The sequence below is a fragment of the Falco biarmicus genome, chromosome 2 (assembly GCF_023638135.1).
Source record: "Falco biarmicus isolate bFalBia1 chromosome 2, bFalBia1.pri, whole genome shotgun sequence".
Taxonomy (NCBI): Eukaryota; Metazoa; Chordata; class Aves; order Falconiformes; family Falconidae; genus Falco; species Falco biarmicus.
Window position 1 is genome coordinate 67,729,830 of NC_079289.1, and position 20,722 is coordinate 67,750,551.

At 40.0% G+C, this 20,722-nt stretch overlaps 1 protein-coding gene and 1 long non-coding RNA gene across 2 annotated transcripts in view; one reads left to right on the plus strand and one right to left on the minus strand.

Annotated features, from left to right (window-relative positions):
• MRPS9 (mitochondrial ribosomal protein S9) overlaps window positions 1-17,625 on the minus strand; it is a 33,750-nt gene extending 16,125 nt beyond the window's left edge. The window contains exons 1-4 of the mRNA XM_056328079.1: window positions 17,463-17,625; window positions 10,728-10,907; window positions 2,019-2,081; window positions 1,895-1,925 (exon numbers count right to left, since the gene is read on the minus strand). Coding sequence (XP_056184054.1) covers window positions 1,895-1,925; window positions 2,019-2,081; window positions 10,728-10,907; window positions 17,463-17,540 — 352 coding nt within the window. The 5' untranslated portion in view covers window positions 17,541-17,625. The remainder of the gene's footprint in view (window positions 1-1,894; window positions 1,926-2,018; window positions 2,082-10,727; window positions 10,908-17,462) is intronic.
• Window positions 17,626-17,662: 37 nt separating this feature from the next.
• Window positions 17,663-20,722, plus strand: part of LOC130144432 (uncharacterized) — a 32,754-nt gene continuing 29,694 nt past the window's right edge. The window contains exon 1 of the long non-coding RNA XR_008820137.1: window positions 17,663-17,965. This is a non-coding gene — a long non-coding RNA (uncharacterized LOC130144432). The remainder of the gene's footprint in view (window positions 17,966-20,722) is intronic.

Genomic DNA, 20,722 nt, shown 5'->3' on the forward strand with positions numbered 1-20,722 from the left:
CCCGCAGCAAATTTTTCAGTAGTATAATGTATCTAAACTAAACTAAGTATTTGTACAATTGTCTTTTGCAGGTAACATAACGCTTTCAGTACTTGGGTAATTTTAGGACTTGTTCATGTCGATACGTTTGGGATATTTAAATACAAAGATCTACGCTGTAGTTTACATAATTAGTTCAGCAAGAAAACATACATTCCATATAATTCAGCACATCCCATTTATTTTATTCATTAAAAAGTGTTATTTAAGGACAAATAAATTTCAACTTTGGGGGGAAAAAAATCCAACAAGTATAACACAACAAAGATTTTTTTACAAATTAAGTGACAAAAATAAAAATCTGAGAGCTTTTTACAAAGTGAACTATAGAGAAACTCCCAGCCATTTTATCCAGTGAAGCTCAAATGAAGCCATCTGTAAGCTACAAAGACAAAAGACTCCAATAACCTGTCTGATAAGCACAGTATGTATTGCATTGGAATGTTAAGACATAATACAACAGAAGTTGAATGTAAAGATGCAAAACTTACTAGAACAGAAGGAATACAGAGAGATTTTACCCACACATACTACTAGTGGAATGTGTGAATTTCCATGTAATGCAGCTGTGAAAGCATATTTTGTTGAAATTGCTGTTCAGAGAACATTCTGAAGGATAAATTTATGGGTTTTGTACTTCACAGTTATCAAAGACATAACGCATAGACAAGACAAAACTGCCTTAAAAGTGATACTTACTGAAAGTGTTATTTTTAGATGTAAATGCAAAGATACATATTTATACTAATTAGCTCTTACACTCCTCAGGACACAACTAGTATTTCAAAGAATTTTTTAGTCCTGAAAGCATATAGAATAGTAGCCCAAATCTGCCATAAAACAGCCCTTGGATTTTAAAACTGCATAACGACTAATGCTCTCCCACCATTTCATTTTCTACTTTGTACTTCACAATACTTTGAAGTTAGAAAATAATGCATGATACCATTTGAAAGCTGGAATTCCAAAATTTTAGATAATTTAGACAACTTTCTAAAAGATACACAAAGCACCAAAAATATTAAGTATCAATTAATTCCAGGAACATGAAAAGGAAGGACAGAAAACTGTAAGATTTTGCTGATAAATCAAAAATGCCCATCTTGAACTTGATAGCTCAGCGAATGCAGAATTTCACACCCACGCCACTAGTTCATATTAAACGTGACTCAAAAGTGGACAACAGGTTTTAATGTATCTTTTAAGTATTCTGTGTAAAATTAATTTGGCAATTTCAGTGAAGTTCTCACTGACCAACACAGTGGCATATCAGTGACAACTGGGGCTTAATATGGTGTCTCAGGAGCAAGATCAAAGACAGTGTGGACATCAGTGGAGAGTTAGGATTTTCAGGTCAAAACTGAGACATGATCGGGAGAGTTTCAACTCACCTTACTTACATCCTCAACTGGCAATTTCAAAACTGTAATTTTTAAGCTTTCAGAACAATGAAGTTACCAGGAAAACTTTTGGTTTAAAATAGTATTAATGAATATTTTATGGCTGTGATAGACAGCTCTGACAAAAAGCTACTGAATTCAACAAAAGGTTTTCCCATGACTTCAACAGATTCTGCACATCACCCTACCTATTATGGTTTTTTTTTAAAACAATGAAAAACATTTATTTATAGTCAGTTAACAAGATGTCTGAAAAGACCACTGCTATTCCAGAATCCAGCAGTGTCCTTTAGCCTAAAAACCAAAATATCAGATCAGGCTCTATGGCTCATGTCTTAGCAGTTATTAGGAACATGGGGGGAAAAAGTAAATCTGTGAAAATAAGGAACTCTACATATGCAGAAGTTCTAATACTTAGAAATTATAATAAAAAAGAACAATCTATGAACACTTACTTCTCTGCTCTGGAAAAATTTCAGAGGGATGCTGCAAATAAATAAACAAACATCAACAAAAGGAAAAAGTTACTTAAAATATCATGCTACAACTATTCAGAAATGCAACCAAAAAAAATCCTACCTTCATCATGGGCCTGGCTCGCTTGTCAAATAAGCCAGAAGGAAAGAGATAGGCAATAGCTTTCTGAAAACAAAATGAGAGACCATATATGTAATTTTTTCCAACAAAATCATCACCAAAATATTTATTAGGTACTTTCTTGTAGAGAAAACCAGTATAACTTTGGTACAGTAGGCAACTAAATCAGTAAGGAAGAGTGCCGCATATGTGCTGTCCTGAAAAGAAAAGCAGATGATTTTCTCAGAAATCCTCACCTAAAGTAAAAACCTCATTCTGAAGGCTATACTCTATAAGAGAATGAGTGAACTTTCTTCTGCAAAGTTAAGTTTTTATGGTATGCATTTATCATAACTTACCAAAACTACTCAGTTGCAAAGACCACCTTTATACACAGTGATTTTCCCCTGAAATTTCAAGTGCTCCAACTTTTGGAGGAAATCACAACATTTATCTTTCTGAAAATACCAGTGCTTGTTAACAGTACTTACTGAGAGACCAAGCATGGAAATTTTATTTAAAGCATCTGGACAAAGCAGAGTTTTACATTTAGAATCCCAATTTATACAGATGCAGTTTCCTCAAGTCTAAAAGCAACGTTTGTTGTGGCAGTAGAAGATATTTTACATAGCCTAAATAAGCATTTCATTGATCAGTGCATTTGAAAACAACTGTGAATCACTACAGTCTTTGCTGAACTTGAACTAACTGCTCAGGAAAGAGACTCTTAAATGCCATCTTTCTTCTGCTTAGATGCCCAAGGGTTTGCTAAAACAATTTAGCAAAGCACATCACATTCATTACACGCTCATTGTTTACCACTGGCTTCACTACGTTTAAGGTACATAATTTTCTTTTATTTAACCAATAGCTACCACTACGATGCATAGTTAGTATTATTTGCCTCCAACAAATAAAGCAGGTATACCAAAATTCCAAATCATTCTGGCAAAGTGCAAGGCAAAGCACCGTAAAAGGTTAAGCCCAATGACATGCATTTTTGTTCAACATCAACATACTCTCCCTCTTCAACATAACCAAAACATAATTTAATAAAGCAAAAATATGCCTTTGTTTCCATTTGGTTTTAAGAACAAAACAGAAAATGCTAGCCATCAAAAATCCCCAGATGTAAGAGTCTGGCAAGCATAGCCAACTTCAGACACTGGGTAGTAGAGCTCAAGATCGAAATCTTGTTCTTGTACAGTAACATGGACTAACTGAATAAACCCCTCTGGCAGTGGTCTCATTTATATTTCCATTAGACAGTACAGAAAAGTAGAATTAAAATAAAATCAGAGTTTAAAAATCTTCTCTTTAAGAAGAACAGTTCTTTGTTGGTTAGGCTACCTCAGGGCTATTACTTGCTGATAATTTTTTCCATGGACATGGAGTGGTTTGTCAGTGCTTCAACTGATTTAATATGCATGGCGTGTAAAAAGACCTAACCTATTACTTTCATTAATCCCCCACTGGCATCCTGAAGAGAAATTTTGAGAATTCTGAAGCAAACAAAAGGCTTAACTTGATTTTATGAAATGGTAATTTTGTTTCTCTTAGTGACTACTATATTCCCATTTGTTAGTCAATGGGCATTTTATGCATACACACAGTAGGTGAACACCTATTTACGAACAAATGGGGATTAATTATGATGACAATAGAGAAATCTGCTGTGAACCAAATGATGTTAAACAAACACCTTATATAATATATTAAAAGAATTTATTACAGGATACTGAGACTGACTGTGTGTGTACTTAAGACGTAGTCTTTATACAAGCATTTCCAGAATCTCAGTCAAAATAGTTACAGTAACTATGACACCTTAATAAAAGCTAAATATAACAATTTAACATTTCTAATGAAGAGAATGGCTGCCATCTGAGACCTTCTACTTCTATAAAGTTTATTTTATATTGCTTGAGTGTATATCATGTCTTTCACACTAAAGCACAAACAAACCCTACCGTCTACTTTCAGCTCTCCACATGACAACTAGCCAAACAGTTCACTGTGTAAGTTCACTTTTTCATTGTTCCAAAATGGAAAGAAACAAGAGTCTTCCTGCCTTCTACCTTTTTATGGAGATATAACAAAGGATGAGGTATTTGTCTTTACATCCCATTAGGAGCTATCCTGGGATGCAACAGACTCCAGTTCAACTTTATTCAGAAGTTTCTTAATAATTTTAAATAGCCGTGTCCTCAGACTGTACTTTTAAGCAACTACACAGCAAGTCAGTCTGCCTCTTGGAAACTTTATTTTAGAACCTGCTTTTGTCTATGCAAATGTTTCAATCTTGTAGAAAAGGGGTATTTCAGAGAAACTGTAATTCTCAACACCCACATGTAGTAGCAATAAAATAAGATGGTGGATCAAACTTAGGAAATGACATCAGAATTCATCTCTCCAAACTGCAATTGGAGGACAAATAACCATTAAATATTTTCCTGAAATCTGACAATGTCTTCAGATTTGGAACACAGGTTTCCTTTCAGGAATCTCCATGTCTCAAGTCAAAATTCCGTAGAGATTTAACTGCACATTCTGCGTTTTCCTGAACACAGGAAAAGCAGGTGAATGTCCTCTTAAAACTTTATAATCAAGGTTTAAATGCTAGCAGTAAAGTTCCCAAGAAACCTTTTAGATTTAACTGCAGTTTTCCATTCCAGGAGTGGCTTTCAGCTTAAGGGTTATGGCCCATATCCTTCTTCTAGTGCTTAATTTGACTTGAAGTCTAGATGAGAGAAGGAATACTGTGCTTAATATGACCAAGAACCTCTGTCTTCAGGCCATCATTTCAGCTATACAAGATTCATTCATCCCACTAGCCTCCACAGGGTCTGGGATGCTATTTCAGAATTCTATTTGTTAAATCACACTGTTGCCACTGTCTTTTGAAATAAAACACAACTTTCTAAAAAACAAATATCCATCATTATTTTCAGCAGAAACACAATTAAAAATCCTGGTACCTAGTAACACATTAGTGTTTCCAAAAATAATTACATAAGCTACTGAAAAAAGGTGGAATAGGTACAGCCTGCTTCTGCTAAGAGTTACTATAAAAAAAAAAAAAAATCTGAGCTATTTCCTTTCAGGATTTGAAAAGAACGTTTGTTTTTAAACTCCACTGTTGATCCATGCAGGAAAAAAAATACCCAGTAGTCACACCTTTCAAAATAGCAGATCATAATGAATATATGTTAGTAACATGATAATTGACATCAGACATTTCTTAAACTGCATTGGTAAACTTAACATTACTGTAGCAAACTAAAAGAAATCCTGTTATATCATCACTAGTTCAGGGACCAGATGATTCAATATACTGCGCACAGGACTACAATGTCTTTCACTTGCAGCTCTAAGTTTAAATTCAAGCCAGTTGGAATAATATGAACAGAACAAGCTTCCATCCCTATTAAAAAAAAAAAAATAAATCCTATCTGGCAGTCCTTCAAACATGCAAACCAATTCATTAAATAATCTGTCCAGCACTGCATGTGGCATGTCATGCAAATTCAGCAAACCTGCCACGCCTTTATTTTCCCTCTTCGCTGTGCATGTTGCACACACTGACTTCTGATCCTCCTTCCCTGCCTAGGTTTTATTTGCTCACTTTCTCAAACGTCAGAGACTAACTCTGAATCAAACAAATTCAGCTGGGTCAGTAAGGGTTACCTTTTTTTTTTTTTTTTCTCTAAGGTCTTGAGAAATTAAGAATTCAGTATCTTAATTCAAATATAGAGTTGACCAAGTCGTACTGGGATAGGGGAAGGAGACTGCGCCAGTTCAGTCCTTCAGTAACCCGCCGTAAGTGGGAAAAGTTTGGCAGGGCAAACTGATCTTGCCCAAGTGTCTTCCCACACTTTTGTTGGATCTACAGCTCAAACACAAAAACATTCCACTAATTTTCATTGCTGAAATCACGTGCAAAGATACGTATCTAAGTAATGTCCTGTGAGGAAAGGTATTGTGTAGAAAGAATGAAAGGCGGAGGCGGGGAGGGGGATGAAAACACCTCCACCCTGGGGTTCCCTTGCAACAGATCCCTTCTGGCAGAGGGCTCAAGAATCCTGCTTATTCCTTTTTAGATATACACAAAACTTCAACCATGAAAACACTGAGGTGGAAGTGACACTTAATGCCATAACAGTTTAGTTTCTAAGCTTGCCATAACTGCTGGGAGAGTGACCATTTCTATAGGCAGAGATGCTGTCAGTACATAATTACATCAAAATGTCCTTTTATTACATCAAAACATTGTTGATGATTCTGTGTCACTGCTGCTCAGATATCACACATCTGAGCAATAGCCATTTCAGCTTCTGCTCAACTTCATCACGCAAAAGCCTTCTTAAACCTTGCCTCTTGAATCATGTTATTCAGCCACTGCACTTCAGCATTTCTGACTGAGATGTCTGCTGGAACAGCTCTTTTTCCTTCTAACCACACTAGCAGTATTCTTTAAGTTTCCAGCATCCAAAATTCAGAGTATTTGGGGAAGAACCAGGAATGAATGAGACAAAAATGGGAAGTGAAGTGTTGAATAATAAAAATAAAAAAACCAACCAACTATTTCAGACTTTACAAGACAGAAAAGGTTAACAAGCACACACACACAAAAAAAAAAAAAAAAACACAAAACAGCGACACACCTAAGATTACCTTGTAAAACAAAATCCTCCTCTAACAACTAACTAAAATTTATTGAAACCACCCCAATCATTCATCCCTGTTGAATACTAGCTTGGACAGAAAAAAGTTTCAAGTTCACAATAATGGATCATTTTAACCTCATCACTTAAAAAGAAAAAAGACCAACCACTAGCATCATATGAAAAAAAATAACCACTTTTTAATATTGCATTATTTTTATACTAATAATTTTCAAAACAAAAATTAATGTATTTTTCCAGAGCCTGCACAGGAAAAAAAAAAAGCAAAAAACCTTTTGGAAGTAGCAGTTATTATTTCTGTCTTCATTTCAACTTTTCAAAACACTGAACGGTATTATACAAGGAAAAAAAGAAATACAGCAGTCATCAGTTCAGATGGATTTTGATGCAGAAGTAAGAAAATATTGATGCAGTTTGGCTACACCGGGGAGGGGGGGGGGGCGGGGGGAGTGGAATTGAAAAAAGCATTCTAGTCAGCTATTTAAAAAACAATACAAAATCCAATATTTCTTGTAAGGACAATGCTGGACAATGCACTCTTCTTGCAGAAATCAAGTTCAGAAACATATTTTGTTCTGAATAACATTTCTGATGTTTCCATATTCACTCATTTCTACACTTTGTGTTGCTAAAATCTGAATGTTATTTAGAAATCAGATGTGCTGAGCCACTTTTAAAAGTAACTGAATACAACCTATTTTTCATTAGTCTTAATTCACTGAAAGAAACCATACCCTATGAGGAATGAAGTTTTTGCGCATTTAACGTTTTCATAGTTAACCACCTTACTGCTACTTTTGCAACAATATATATACTATGGAAGATAAACATATATTTTAGATTCAAATTCCTACATCTTCTTGACAACAATCTAGTAGGTCCCAAGGCAGACAAGAGAAAATTAGCAGAGACCTCTAGCTTTTGAGTTTTACTAACTTTTTTTCCCCCCCCTAAGAGTATTGCTTTATGATGAGCTCATATCTGGGAGAGCATTTAGTGACTGCATAAAAATGAATAATAAAAATACTGGCATATAAATAGGTCATGAAGATTAAGACGCTTGTATTAATCTTACTTAGATTTCTGGGGTTTAAAGTAGAATATCACAGAACTGACAGTGGAAAATTAAGGTGGGCTGTTTACTACAACCGTAAGTTAAAACTTAAATCACAAAATAAAAGGATTACAGACTCAACCGGGAGAAGCACTAGGTCAGGACAGCAATCTCTATTAATTAGGTATCCCAGCTGGGCAGTGGGAATGCAGCTGTTAACTTGATCAATGACTTACCTAAATGTCATCTCTACTGATTCGCTTATAAATTACCAGCAAGTGAGACTAATGTACAGGTGCTAATTTATTTAAACTGTTCTCTACAGTTCTACATAGCTTTATAAACTGCATCTGGCACCTAATGTTAGCTGTCAGTTGTACTTAGACATGCCTGTCCTAACGACTCTGTTCATTAGAAATGAGCACAAATTATGAAATATTGTGAAAAATGATACATCAAATGTAATGGGCAAACCAAATCAATTAGAAAAACTTCATAGCACATATTCACACATAGGAGAATAAAACATCCTAGCTTCAGAGCGAGGTTTGTAATATCAATTAAAAAGCAATTGGAAGACTTCTGCAGAGTTATATATCAATTTGCTGGATTGTTTTTTCTCCCCCAGAAACACAGTTGTAATGCACAGCTTAACTTTTCATTCCTAAATAAAAGCATCAGTAAGATGCAATTCTGCTTCCACAACATCCAGAAGGATTAGCAAGTAAGTCAACTTACTTTCCTGTTTAAAACTCCACAAGGTTTAGCTTTTATAAACTATTCCTAAAATTCCACTGAAGGACAGAATTCTGATGTCTGCTTCTGAAACAGACTGCACAGACTGATTAACAGTGTAAGACATGGAGGTATATAAGCACTCATCAGAAAGAATTATTACTGTTCGAAATGTAAAGCTTGATAATTCCCCTGCCAGTGCTTAAGCAGCTTTTATATTTTTATAACAGAAATTTAATTATGCATAGCAGACACCATTACACACTAATTATTTTCCAACACCTGATGGAATATGAAGAAATCAAACATGTACCACAGATATTTGGTATCACCAAACAAAACACTACTCTTTTGGCTCCACTTCTCCACCTTTTCAGAAACAAGAGTCTGCAAAGCAGTCCCATATCTGTCACCTGCACTGCATTTGTAAGAACTGACTTCCAGAATGAATCTGCTTTTACTAATGATGGAGCTCAGTTAATTTTGTGCAAACAATCATAGTGCTGTGGATTCATAAGGAAGAAACCACTGCTTTGATACAGTCATTTACCATTTCTTGCAGTCTTGCTATAAGCCTTCCCACTAGACCCTGTCACAGAAGGATGCCAGACTAAAGATTAACACATTCACCTACCAGTAACCTTTCAGGCAAACAAACTGAACTATTAGCATCATCATCATCCTGTACTAATATGGGAGGTATTCTGGTGGCAGGTCTCTGCACGAATACTTTACAAGAAAGTAACTCAAAAAGATAAAGGTCATTAAAGTTCAGAAAAGCACATCTGAAAAATACAGGAAAAGGAAATTCTGTAGTCTCCACAGAAATAAGAAAGCCAATATACAGAAACAGGCTGCTAATACAGCTGGCTCAGATGCCTCAGTGAATACTTCTGCTGTTGAGAGGACTTTATCCACCCTACCCTGAGAGCTGGAAGGGTTCCTGCATTGGCACCTGTCTGCAGAAGAGCAAAGTGCTATCTATGACTCTGAACAGAAGCAGTCGAAATATAAGTGCATAGCTTTGTACTCACAAAGCTTGGCTTCCTACGGATTTGTGACTTGCAGTGAAGCTTCCCTTACGGATTTTCTGATACCTGATAAAACTCAAGTCTCATTTCAGAGTTTTTCTCAGCAGCCCATTAACTGTGTGTCTCTTCTCTACTTTGCTGTCTATTTTCAGAGAAGTTTTCAGAACTTAAGTTTTGAAGCCTGTCAAATATGTTTGAAATCAGCCTGTATCACCACCTACAGATGTAGGTCTGTCTTGGCATAAGCACGCTGTCAAGACCTCTTATGTGGACTCGGCTATGCTGACAGAATTTTGCCACTGAGAGGCAACAATCTCCTCACCCTCAAAAAACTAAACCATGCACTCCTCTTTTCGCACATACCATTACTATGTCTACCCTAAGGGCTCTGCTGATACACTGTGCTGCCATGGCTATAGTAATAGCATAGCTGCTGCACAGGAAAAGCTTCAGCCATGAGACTTCACACAGCTTCACCTAAGAATGAATGTCACCAAATGACATTTCTCCTCCCTACCTCTGCCGTGTGATAAAATAAGATAGAAATGACAGAAGTGAAGACCATGTGGGACATTAAAAAAATCCATGCAACAAAACATTTTTCTGAGTGAAAGGGAACGTTTCTATACATGAGCCTAAATGACACAGAGAAAGAGGAAGCCACCCATCTGTCAGTTGTCAGGAAACTGCAATAAAATACTACATTTGAAGCTACCGATATGAGCTTAAATTCATGTCTATATTAAAATCTCTAACCTAAACCAGAGTGGGAGTTGTAAAACATCCTATAAAGTTTAATTTGCATTACTAGCAACCACAGTATCATACAAGAAAACCTGACCTAAATATACACAGCAGGTCAAACTGTGGGTAAACATTTTGAAGTGCTACAAAAGCCTTTACAGTGCCTCTTATAACCTCAGATCAACAGGATTATCCATTAGTACTTTTTAAAAGAACCTACTGTGCTTTAGCAAGATACGGTATACAGCTCTATACTGTGATGTCTGACCTTACATGGTAGCAGGGGTAGAATCTCTATTCAGAGTCACAGTTGCAATGTTTTCAATGTATAGTAGTATTCTTTCTTATTCTGACAATTTGATTAAAATTCACAAAGAGCTGAGGAGCTCATGCTGAAGTAAAGTGCTTTCAATATCTGAAACTCTATAGTAAATTACTTCTCCAACAGAGCAACTGTACTTACATCAATATCCTCTTGGGTAAAAGTTTCTGGATCTTCTCCCATCATGTTGGCTAAATGTCTCTTTCCTAGGTTGAACTCTTCAATCTGTTTTTTAATAAATGCCTCCGTGTACTTTTCAGGTCCTGAGGCTCCTACATTTTTCCTCTGCACTGCTGTAGTGGTATAGATTAGCCTTAATGTCTAACAAAAAAGAAAAAAGAAAAGCAAGAGATTTATTTTATATTTTTGGCACAGTGAGCTCTAAATAAAATGAATAGTACACAAGCCACTCATACCTGTAAGAAGATTCAACACATTATTGTAGTAAGTTAGAAAAGGCAGTATTACTCATGAAACCGTTTACTTCCAATTGATTAATGCCCATAGAGATAAATACATTCTAAAAGTTGAACATTTTCACACATTACAATTAATTCAGAAGATTTTTCTGATGGAAAGAAACGTAGTTTCATTTTGGGAACACCCAGTAAAACAGCACTGATCAACAAATGCAGTCTTGAAAGAAAATCAAAATCTAGCAGCACATAAGCAGATTTTGCCTTCATCTAAAAGCATCCCATACAAAGTACGAACAGAATCTGTGGGGTAGCTCTCTAATGTCTTTCAGGAGCATATGGCCGCACAAATACTGCTAAAGGCTCTGGAAAGGCGAGGGAGTTCACAATGCCAGAATGGTTCCTTAAGCTATTTCACCATCTCAGGCAGAACAATTAGAAAAATAGGACGGTAGTTCTCACCAGCAAATACTACTGAGCATTGTTCCAGCTCAGAAATCATATCTCAGGGGACAGTTACCTTTTGATCTTTGTGGGATACAGGTTTGGTTTTATTTCTCTCAAGACAATCAGTAGTTAAGGTGACGAATTTCAACCAAACCCTCTGCCAGACAAACAGGAGCTTCACTGACAGAGCTGTAATGTCCCAAGGCTGGCCTAGTGCCAAAATTATGCACTATTTTGTCTCTCCAACATCAGTATTAAAGTCCTCTGCAGCTTAATTATTTGACAAACTGAATGAGAGCTGATTATTTGTGTGGTCTTCTGTGGGCAGGGGCAGAGCGGGAATCACAAGAAAAGAAAGTATGTGTGGGACAAAAGCAGAGACAGAAAAATAATCAATTCTGAATCAGAAAAATGCCCAGTTCTATTTGCCAGATAGTACCTCAAAACACCTCTCTCCAGCCCCTCCAACGTGCCACAGCTTGGCTTTGTAGGCAGCCAGTGCAGTTTCACAAGGCAGAGCGAGCCCATCTCACAGCCCACACCTACTAGCACTCCTTGCTCCACTCCCTTCACTCACCCTGTGCCAGCTCTGGCACTTGGACTCTTCTGCAAGCCAGCTCAGCTCCCTACATGCGGCAGAACACTGACTTCCAACAAGTGGCCAGTTCTCAGCTGAGCGGGTAAGTCTGAGCAGTTCAGAGAAGGCTCTGAGGAGAGCCAAAGCTGACACGAGAAGACGGCTGAACCACACAACCCTGAGCAAGGAAGCAGAGGGAGAGTCCTCTCTTTCCTTTCTTTCAGCAAATTATTAAACTGCCTTTGCTGCTCCTGGAGCTGCAGCCTCAGTCTACCTTTAGCCAAACATTAAAACCCAAACACACGCAACAAAGTGAACTAGTTAGGGTTCTTATTATAAAGGAACAGAATAAAGCTAGTATTTGAAATTATTAAATGCCCATGTCATGCAAAGTGTCTTCTCCAGACCACAATTTAGACGTGCTCACCATTTTGATGGATTTTACCATTCTAAGTTAAGCTAGTATGAATAGCATAAAAAACTTGCTGTCTTCCTGTAACTAATACAACAGTAATCTTCAAACCCATTTATAACCGCAGTGATACAAACACACAACTCATCAAAACAAGATTACACGGATATATTTGCAAGGTAAACACTACAGCAGATCAAACTTCCACCTTCTGTTAGCAACATGAGTTAGCTTACATGAACTTCTCCTGTGACTAGAAGCTTTGGGTATTCTGTATTACACTTTCAACTCCTACGTGAACAGGAAATAAAACACGGCTTTTCTTATACTTTTGCAGAGCCTAGGTGGTATTTTGGACATCTGACAGCCCAGGATAGGCTGGCTGGTCCAATGCATCTAATTGGCTGCACATAAGTAAGTGTAAAGCTATTCAGGATCCATTTACCCGTCCACGATTGTCTCAGGCTTAATATACAAAATCTGACAACCCCACCTAAAATTTCAATTTGGAATAAAAACGACAATAGCCTGCCTTAAACCTATGCACACCACATACCTGTGCTGCAGGATAGGTTCTGTGAATTCAGTAAGGTTTGATATAGCAGGTAAGGTAATCCCTGAATAACAAGGTCACACAAGATGGAAAGAACTGACCCTCTATGCTTTTACACCCTGATATAAAGATATGCCCCCCCAAGGCACATACCTCAGAAAAGTAACCAATACTTCTGCCAGAAAAGATTTAAAAACATCTCCAAGACAGAATTTGTTGCTGAAGAGCCTGTTGTTGCTTTGTTTTCTCCAAAGTTTATATGTATCACATGCAATGCTAGTCCTGGTTTGCCCCTTCTTTTTTTTATATTCATGTTTTCTGTGAAGTTACATTGACATATACAGAATTAAAAGAAAAATAATCAAAAATTTAAATTTACACATTTTCCACAGGCAAGGCTCTGATGATTTCCTTAGAAAGCAGTAAGGAAAGCAGAGGTATCTGCATATTCCCTATTCTTCTCTCCTAGTCACTCCTCAGGAAAGAATTCAATTCATCTTCTGTCTTACTTGTCTTAATAGTAACTAATTATTTGTAATTCATGTTAATGAACATATGATTCCTTATTACTTGGTCCAAAATTGCTTTCTCTCTGCTATGCTTTAAACAGAATACTTTAAAGTTAAAGATTGCTTTCTTTTATTCCTGTCAATTTCTATTGTAATTTTCTCATTTTTGTCCTCCTTCCCTCAAGCTATTCATATTCTTCCCTAGTTTCAATTCGTCACTAATCAAAAGTCCCTGGACACACAAACTGTTCATAATTAGAAAACAGCCTCTTATGCAAATTAATATCTATTGTATTGGGTACCTCTTCTGGGATAAGAGTACTATTTCATGGGTGGTACAGGCAAGAACTGCAAAGCACAGCTAGATGCTTCTGGCATTTCAGTCAAACAGGAAAGCACGCTCCTCTACTTTCTAGAGGAAACCATAAAGGTTTGCATTCACTTCTACATATTTCCTAAAGCATTACTGCAGACAGAAGCCTCATCATTACTTAAATAATAATGTTTATTAACAGTACTCCTGAAATAACAGCCTCTTCCACCAGAATAGAGGGGAAAGGAAAGCCTTTACTTCTGCACCCAACTCCTTGGTATTGTCTCACCTCCTGACTTCTTCCTGAGCAACCTAGCTTGGCAAATCCTGATTTTCCAGGGAGACCGTAAATTTATAGAAAATCAGCTTATGTAAAATTTGCCATAGGAAAAAAAAAAGCAAGCATTTTCAGACAACTTCAACTTCTGTGGCCTATTTTTTCCAAGAAGAGAAAGAACTAGGACTTGTCTGTTTACTCCTCCTGTTCATTTTGCCATTTTGGAGTCATATGCATATAAAATCAACACGTATCACTAACAGAAGAATCAAGATGTCTGTACTTTTGGAATGGGAGGAAAGAAGAATTGGAGGCAGGAGGGTTGAATTTAAGAATAAACGTTGCCTCTTTCACAACATGACATAGTTACACAGATTGAGGACAACACCAAACGATGTGGCAGGCATGCAGTTTCACCATTTTCATGCTGCTTCCATGCTCTAAGCTGGCAGGCTTCAACCATCTCCTCTTCCAAAGCCATGCAGCACACCAAAAAATCTGTACTAAAAAGTTATCTTTGGAATAAAGCTTCCCTAGGAGACACAGAGCTGGAGGTGTTTAACCACAAAAGCATGCAGGACTACAGCTGCCCTGTGTCCACTGCTCTGATTACTGGCACAGCTAGTGCTACTTAACCCAGTAGACATTGAAGATACAAACACTGGCCCTCTAGTCACTTGTTGCACAAGAAAAAACATCTATTATGTAGCAATCATACAGAATGTAAATGCGTGGACCCATCTCCAGTTTCTAAAGAATTACTTTTTGTTCAGTGGACAAGTTGTGGCTTTCCGGTGTTTAGACCAGTATTTACGGAATCTCAGATTCCATTCAGCCTACAAACTAATTAGGTAAGCCAGTATCAGGTTTATGTTTTAAGAAGCATTTTGTAAAACACATCAGAAAGTATGACAAGGTGTCAGCAAATATGCTTAACTGATTTTATATTATCTTTATACTTAATTTCAAAAAGTACTTCATCAGAAAAAACCTCTCAAAATGAAGTCTCTTGAGAGGTTAACTGTAAAACGGCATTTCCCCACCCAGAAAAATTCTACTTTCTGTGCATATTTGACCAAATCTATGTATTAAGTTTTGCTTACACTGTGTACTATGGAAATAAAAGATAGTAAATGTATAGATACATGGCAAGTGTCAGAGGTGCGTAACAGGGAACATAATTTAGATCCAGTTGTTCTGAAGCACAAGGAATCAAATATTAACAGGCTCTTCGACTTTAGCTTAGTAACAACTGCAGGAAAAAGCTACTCTATTCCAAGTATGTAGTCCTGAAAGACCATCACCAAAGTTCTATCATCTTCTTTTGATATCAGTACATATACCATCCACAGTGATTTAGAGAAAATACCCGACCCAATCAAATTAAACAGCGTGTATGGCACTCTGTACTTCTCTGTTGAGAACAGCTATTCAAACACATTGGAAGTGACTGACAGTAACTAAGCCAGATCTTTTTTTTTTTCTTTATAAATTGTGCTAAATCTCTGCAGTTTGCTTATTAGAATAATAAGAAACTAAACCTGTTGCTCAGTCAAAGCTAAGGGAACAGGAATTACAAAGCTTCTCTCCCATTTCCTCTCTCAACACCAGACACTTTCAAATGCAAAAAAAAAAAAAAAAAAGGCAAGAAATTAAACTGTTTCCCCCACTAAGATAGCCAAGAAGTAATGACCTAAACAAGAGATTTTTAAGATAGGCATCATAAGAAGTTCCTTAACAGTAAGGACAGGTAAATGCTTAATATAAGAAACAGCTACAGCAGGTCAGAACAAGGGTACATCAACTTAATTGCCCTGTCCTCAACAGCAGCCAGGCATGGGCACAAGGAGAGGAGAAAGAAGTAGTAGTAATTTTCCCAGGACACTTCCCCAGTTTCCAGCAATCTGTGATTCAAAGACATGCTGATATCTTGTTTTTAACAGTCCTCATTGGAATTTTCTTCCAAGTTCCTTACGTTGCTTTTTGTATTCACACAACTGCTTGGTATACTGAATATCCTCATTGAATACTTCCACAGGTTAACCACACCTAATGGAAAGAACAGTCTCTTAAGTTTCCTGAGCCCTTGCCTCCCATTTGTTCCCTTCATATCCCTTAGTTCACAGTTAGATGATTTGTATATAGCTATAGGCTTAGGTACCTGGGGGCAGGAGGAGTAGATAGATGATCTCTCAAAGCCCCTTCCAGCCCTACCTTCTACAGTGACTCCTCCTCCGAGATCATTTCCTTACTTACAACACAAATAATTTTCAGCTCAAACTCAAGCAGATGCCTAGCCAGGAAAATGAAGCTACAATCATAACCATACCTTCGATGCAGGACAACCAAAGCAACATAAACTATTCCAACCGAGAACAAAATCAAGCATTTGCACATTTTCAGCCCTATTCTCTTTCTCATTCTGCACAACTTAGCCGTGTGTACTTCTGAGCGATGCACAGAGTACTACCCGCACAAGCACCAGGTCTGTATCCCTAAATGGGTAAAGTTAACCTAGAAGTAACCAATATAAACAGCTCAGATTGTTCCTTCCAGCATTACCTCTCATTTCCTCACTGCATCTACCTTCTGTGACCCCACGGTTTGGTTGAGTTCAGCCACCCAACAGGTCTTCGGCCCTTACTCTCCTGAATTACTTTGTAACTATAAAGTGTCACCAGCATGCCTTTTTATCCACTTGCTGGTCACTGATTAAATAAATATACATGTGTATGAAATACCACCGCACGGACACAGTGGCTGCCCACAACACTGGCAGCAGCTACGCTTTTTAACTGAGCGGTGACCGGCCGAACACCGGTACCTCCCAAGGCAGACAGGCAACGCCGGTCGGTCAGAAGTCACTGCACTCCCGGTGCTTGTTTCTCTCTCCATGCGGGAACTGGGAGGCTTCATTCCCTACTCACCTGCTGACCAAACACCAGTCGAGATCATCAACCTCAAAAACTACCATGTCAAGGTACCTGATTTCTGCGTTGGCTGCGGTCTCGAGATGACTGTTAATTCTAGCGCTATAAACACGTCAGGGCTTAACCACGCTTCCGCGCGAAGTAACGGCGGCGCCCGGGAGGCTGACCCGCCCGCCAGCGCCGCCGCGCCGGCCCCGCGCACAGGCCGCTGCCTCGGGGACCGGGCCGCCGCCACATCCCGGCCCAACCGGCGCCTCCGAGCCGAGCGCGGGGTCACCCCGGCAGGGACACAGACAACTCCCCGCCCTCCCCCACCCCACCTTCCCCCTTCCCGCCCGCCTGCGGTGGCCGCGGGAGGAGCCGCAGGGCACAAAGCAGGCGGCACCCGCTCGCTCGCTGGGCGGCGGGGAAGGGGCCCGGCCCGGCCCGGCTCGGCTCTCACCTGGGCGCGCGGCCCGCCCGGCGCCGCCACGCTCCACCGGCCGCCCAGCCGCAGCACGCGCCCCACGGCGGCCGCCATGGCCCCGACACGCCGCCCCGGCCGCCAGCGGAGGGCACGGCGCGGCAGGGCCCGGCGCCACCGATTGGCGGGCGGGGCCAGAGGGGCGGGGCCGAGAGCCGCGCCTGCGCACTGCCCCCCCCGCCCTGCCCCGCGCCGCCCGGCCCGCCTGGCGCTGCAGCCGCTCGGCGCTGTGGCCGGGCCGCGGCCGCGGGGGAGGGGGCCGCGGCCGCGGTATCGGAATGTATTTAAAAGGTAAAACACATCAGCACTGTTAGCGTTCGGCCTGATCTCTGAAATGGTGGTTCACAATTGGCATTATGGTCGTACTGTGGACGAGGTCAGTGGTAGGCGCCGGGCGTGTGCCAGTCACCTGAGGTGGACTCTGCTCTGGTGAACCCCCCTCTGAAAGAAAAGACTAAAAACCAAGGCTCCTGTTCCAGCAGGTAGGGTTGGAAATTGCAGCATGTCTGGAGAGTTGTAGCAGAAAGCATATTTCACCCTAGCACTGGGGGCGGGGGGGGGGGGCATGGAAAAAATGGTATTTTTTTAGAGATGCAGCAGTTGTCACTTGCTGAGGGGGGGCTGGTATCAGTGCTGTCACCTGCCACGGTGATAATAAAATCTAGATGCTGAACCCTGAGAGCTTGACAGTTTTCATCGTTTCCCTGAGTTGCATAGTATATACCCTTAGAGGTGACTGGATTTTGGCAGTAGTGTTTTCTAGCACAGAAAATGTGGAAATTAATTAAAAACTTAATTTTAAAAGTTCTACCTTAGATGTATTGGGACCTTCTCTTTAGGAACAGTTATTATTTGAGAGGAAGTTCTAGAAGTGAATCTCTGCTTTTCCTGGTTGGTTTTTCTTTTCACTTTTTCACAAGTGGCTCTCGCCTCCCCCCATGCAGACGTGAGTATGATTTCCTCCCTGGGATGTGAAAGAGAGTATAAGAAAATTGGCCATGGGCAAGGGAAGTCATCCACGTGGGGAGGTTGAGTAGAAGCCACCTGGAAAGGCGCGTTTATTCTTGCGGTTACCAACTGTGGAAATGAAAACGTCAGTAGCTTTATTGACATGGATGCGTGCAAGGGAATGCAATGAACACTACGCCAAAGGAGAGCAGTGGAGTGTCTCTCCTGTGCACACCTGGACAAGAGCTGGGAACCGCAGCTGCACTTTCACTCACAGGGTGCATAGGGATGGCATTTGGTTCTCAGCTGTTTCTCTGAAAGCAAAAAAGGGGGTTGGGTTAAGGTCACAGTCCCGCTGACCTACTTCCAGGAGCAGCCAGCAGAGCTGAAAGAGATGGAGAACACCAGAGATGGTACAGCCTCCTCAAGGCCTGTGGTGAATCTCGTCTGCCATCTGTCACCCCATGACTTGGCTTTGTTCAGCAGCAGAGCACCATCCTCACCATGCTGAACAATTGTTACCTCTCACCCCTGCCAGCACTACAGAAACAAAGCACCGCTAGAGTGAGCAGTTTTCATTTCCCACATGTAATTAATTGTCAATTGAACTTGAGGAGCAGGGCCACCTATAAAATATCCTCCACTTACACTTGGAAACTGGTTGATGTAAATCCAACTCCCTTGACCCCCTAAATCTATCTATTCTTATGCCTACTGTGAAAAAATCCTAAATGCTTTTTCAGTCTGCAGCACGTTTTCAGTGATGTGACAGTTCATATAGTCCATGGTTTCAGTCTAAAGTTACAAATTATTCTCTTGAATTGCTGAATGGAGACCTTAGTATATGTGGAGTCCAGCCATTTAACGACAAGGGCCATGTTGTGTGTCTTGGATCTTTAGAGTCGTCAGCCCTTAGAAATTAATGGCTGCCCCTTCGAGATGGAAGATTTTTGCACAAATACCAGGTGTATTTCCCAGCCATCCTGCTGCTGCCAAATTTAGTTGGGCTTGCTTGTCGCTGGAAGACACTTGTGCAGAGATGCCTCAGTGACTGGTTTCTAGACTGATTGTATAGCCAAGAACTAGTGCTTGTAGTTATTACTTGGGATGCTTTGAAGAAAATGTACTTCCACAGTGGGCATGGCTAATGTGTCCCAAAAAGATTCCTTCTAGTGGAAAGATTGCCACTTCTGCTCAAGTGGCAGGAATCTGGGTTTGCCAGTTCAAAATCAGGTTTTAGCACAAGCCAAGGTAAGATAAAAATGAACGGAAGTTATTTACATGCTCAACCACCTGCATCCCGTATCTCTGTCAGAAGTTTGAGACAGAGGTGGAGGGAAATGCAAGAAAACCGTGTTTAATCTACTTACCCCAAGATTAACTCCAAAGGACTTTTTCTATCTCTGCATTTAGTTGACAGACAGTAGATGCTTACCTAATCCATGCAAACTACCCCAGTGCTTTGCTAAGCCCTCTGTGGATCTTTAGTCTCTTGTGTGGCAGGAATGTTCTTTTTGAGCCCAGCTGGGCAACATTCAGCTCTGGGGATCTGCTCAAATTGTGAACCTAATTATCCATATAGTCATGCAACTTGTTCGTTGTGCTCTATGCAATCACATACTGGGGACTGTTGCCTGCAGCACATTACCTGCTTTTGTTTTAAGACTTAGGTAATGAGGGTAAGCATATAATTTGGGATGATAAAAGTTTTGGAGTGCTGTCTTTGAGGGATGGCCTGACATTAAGAAAATGGTGCTTTTGTGTGGGCCCTGAGGTTTCTGAAATGAAAAGTCACTGAATGTGAAATAAGGAAACCAGGCTGAGCCTGCCATGTGCATCGGTCAGGGGACAGCCTGAGGGGCACATCTGTAGTATATGCAAATTCTTGAACACAAACCTAAGGCTGAGCTTCAGTCCAAATTTGCTGATTGCTTACATTACCAGCCTACATGCGGACAGTCCTGCAGCGAGATTTTGGGTATCCTTTCGTAATGTAGATTTGTAGATAGCATGAGTTCAGGTTACTGGTATGGGTAATGTGAAAACCAGTTGCCTGAGGAACAGGTATCCCAGTGGCACTGATGGAGATGTATCTCCAGCTCACTGCCCCATAGATGCAGACAAGAAGGTGGCAAGGATGGCAGTACTGGGTCAGACCAAAGGTCCATTGAGTGTGATGGCTTCATTCTACCAGTGGCTAATGATAGGTGCTTACAGAAGAGTAGAAAGGCAGGGCAAATGTACAGAGGTGTTCCCCTGATAAAGTCTTCTGACCTGCAGTGAGCTGAAGG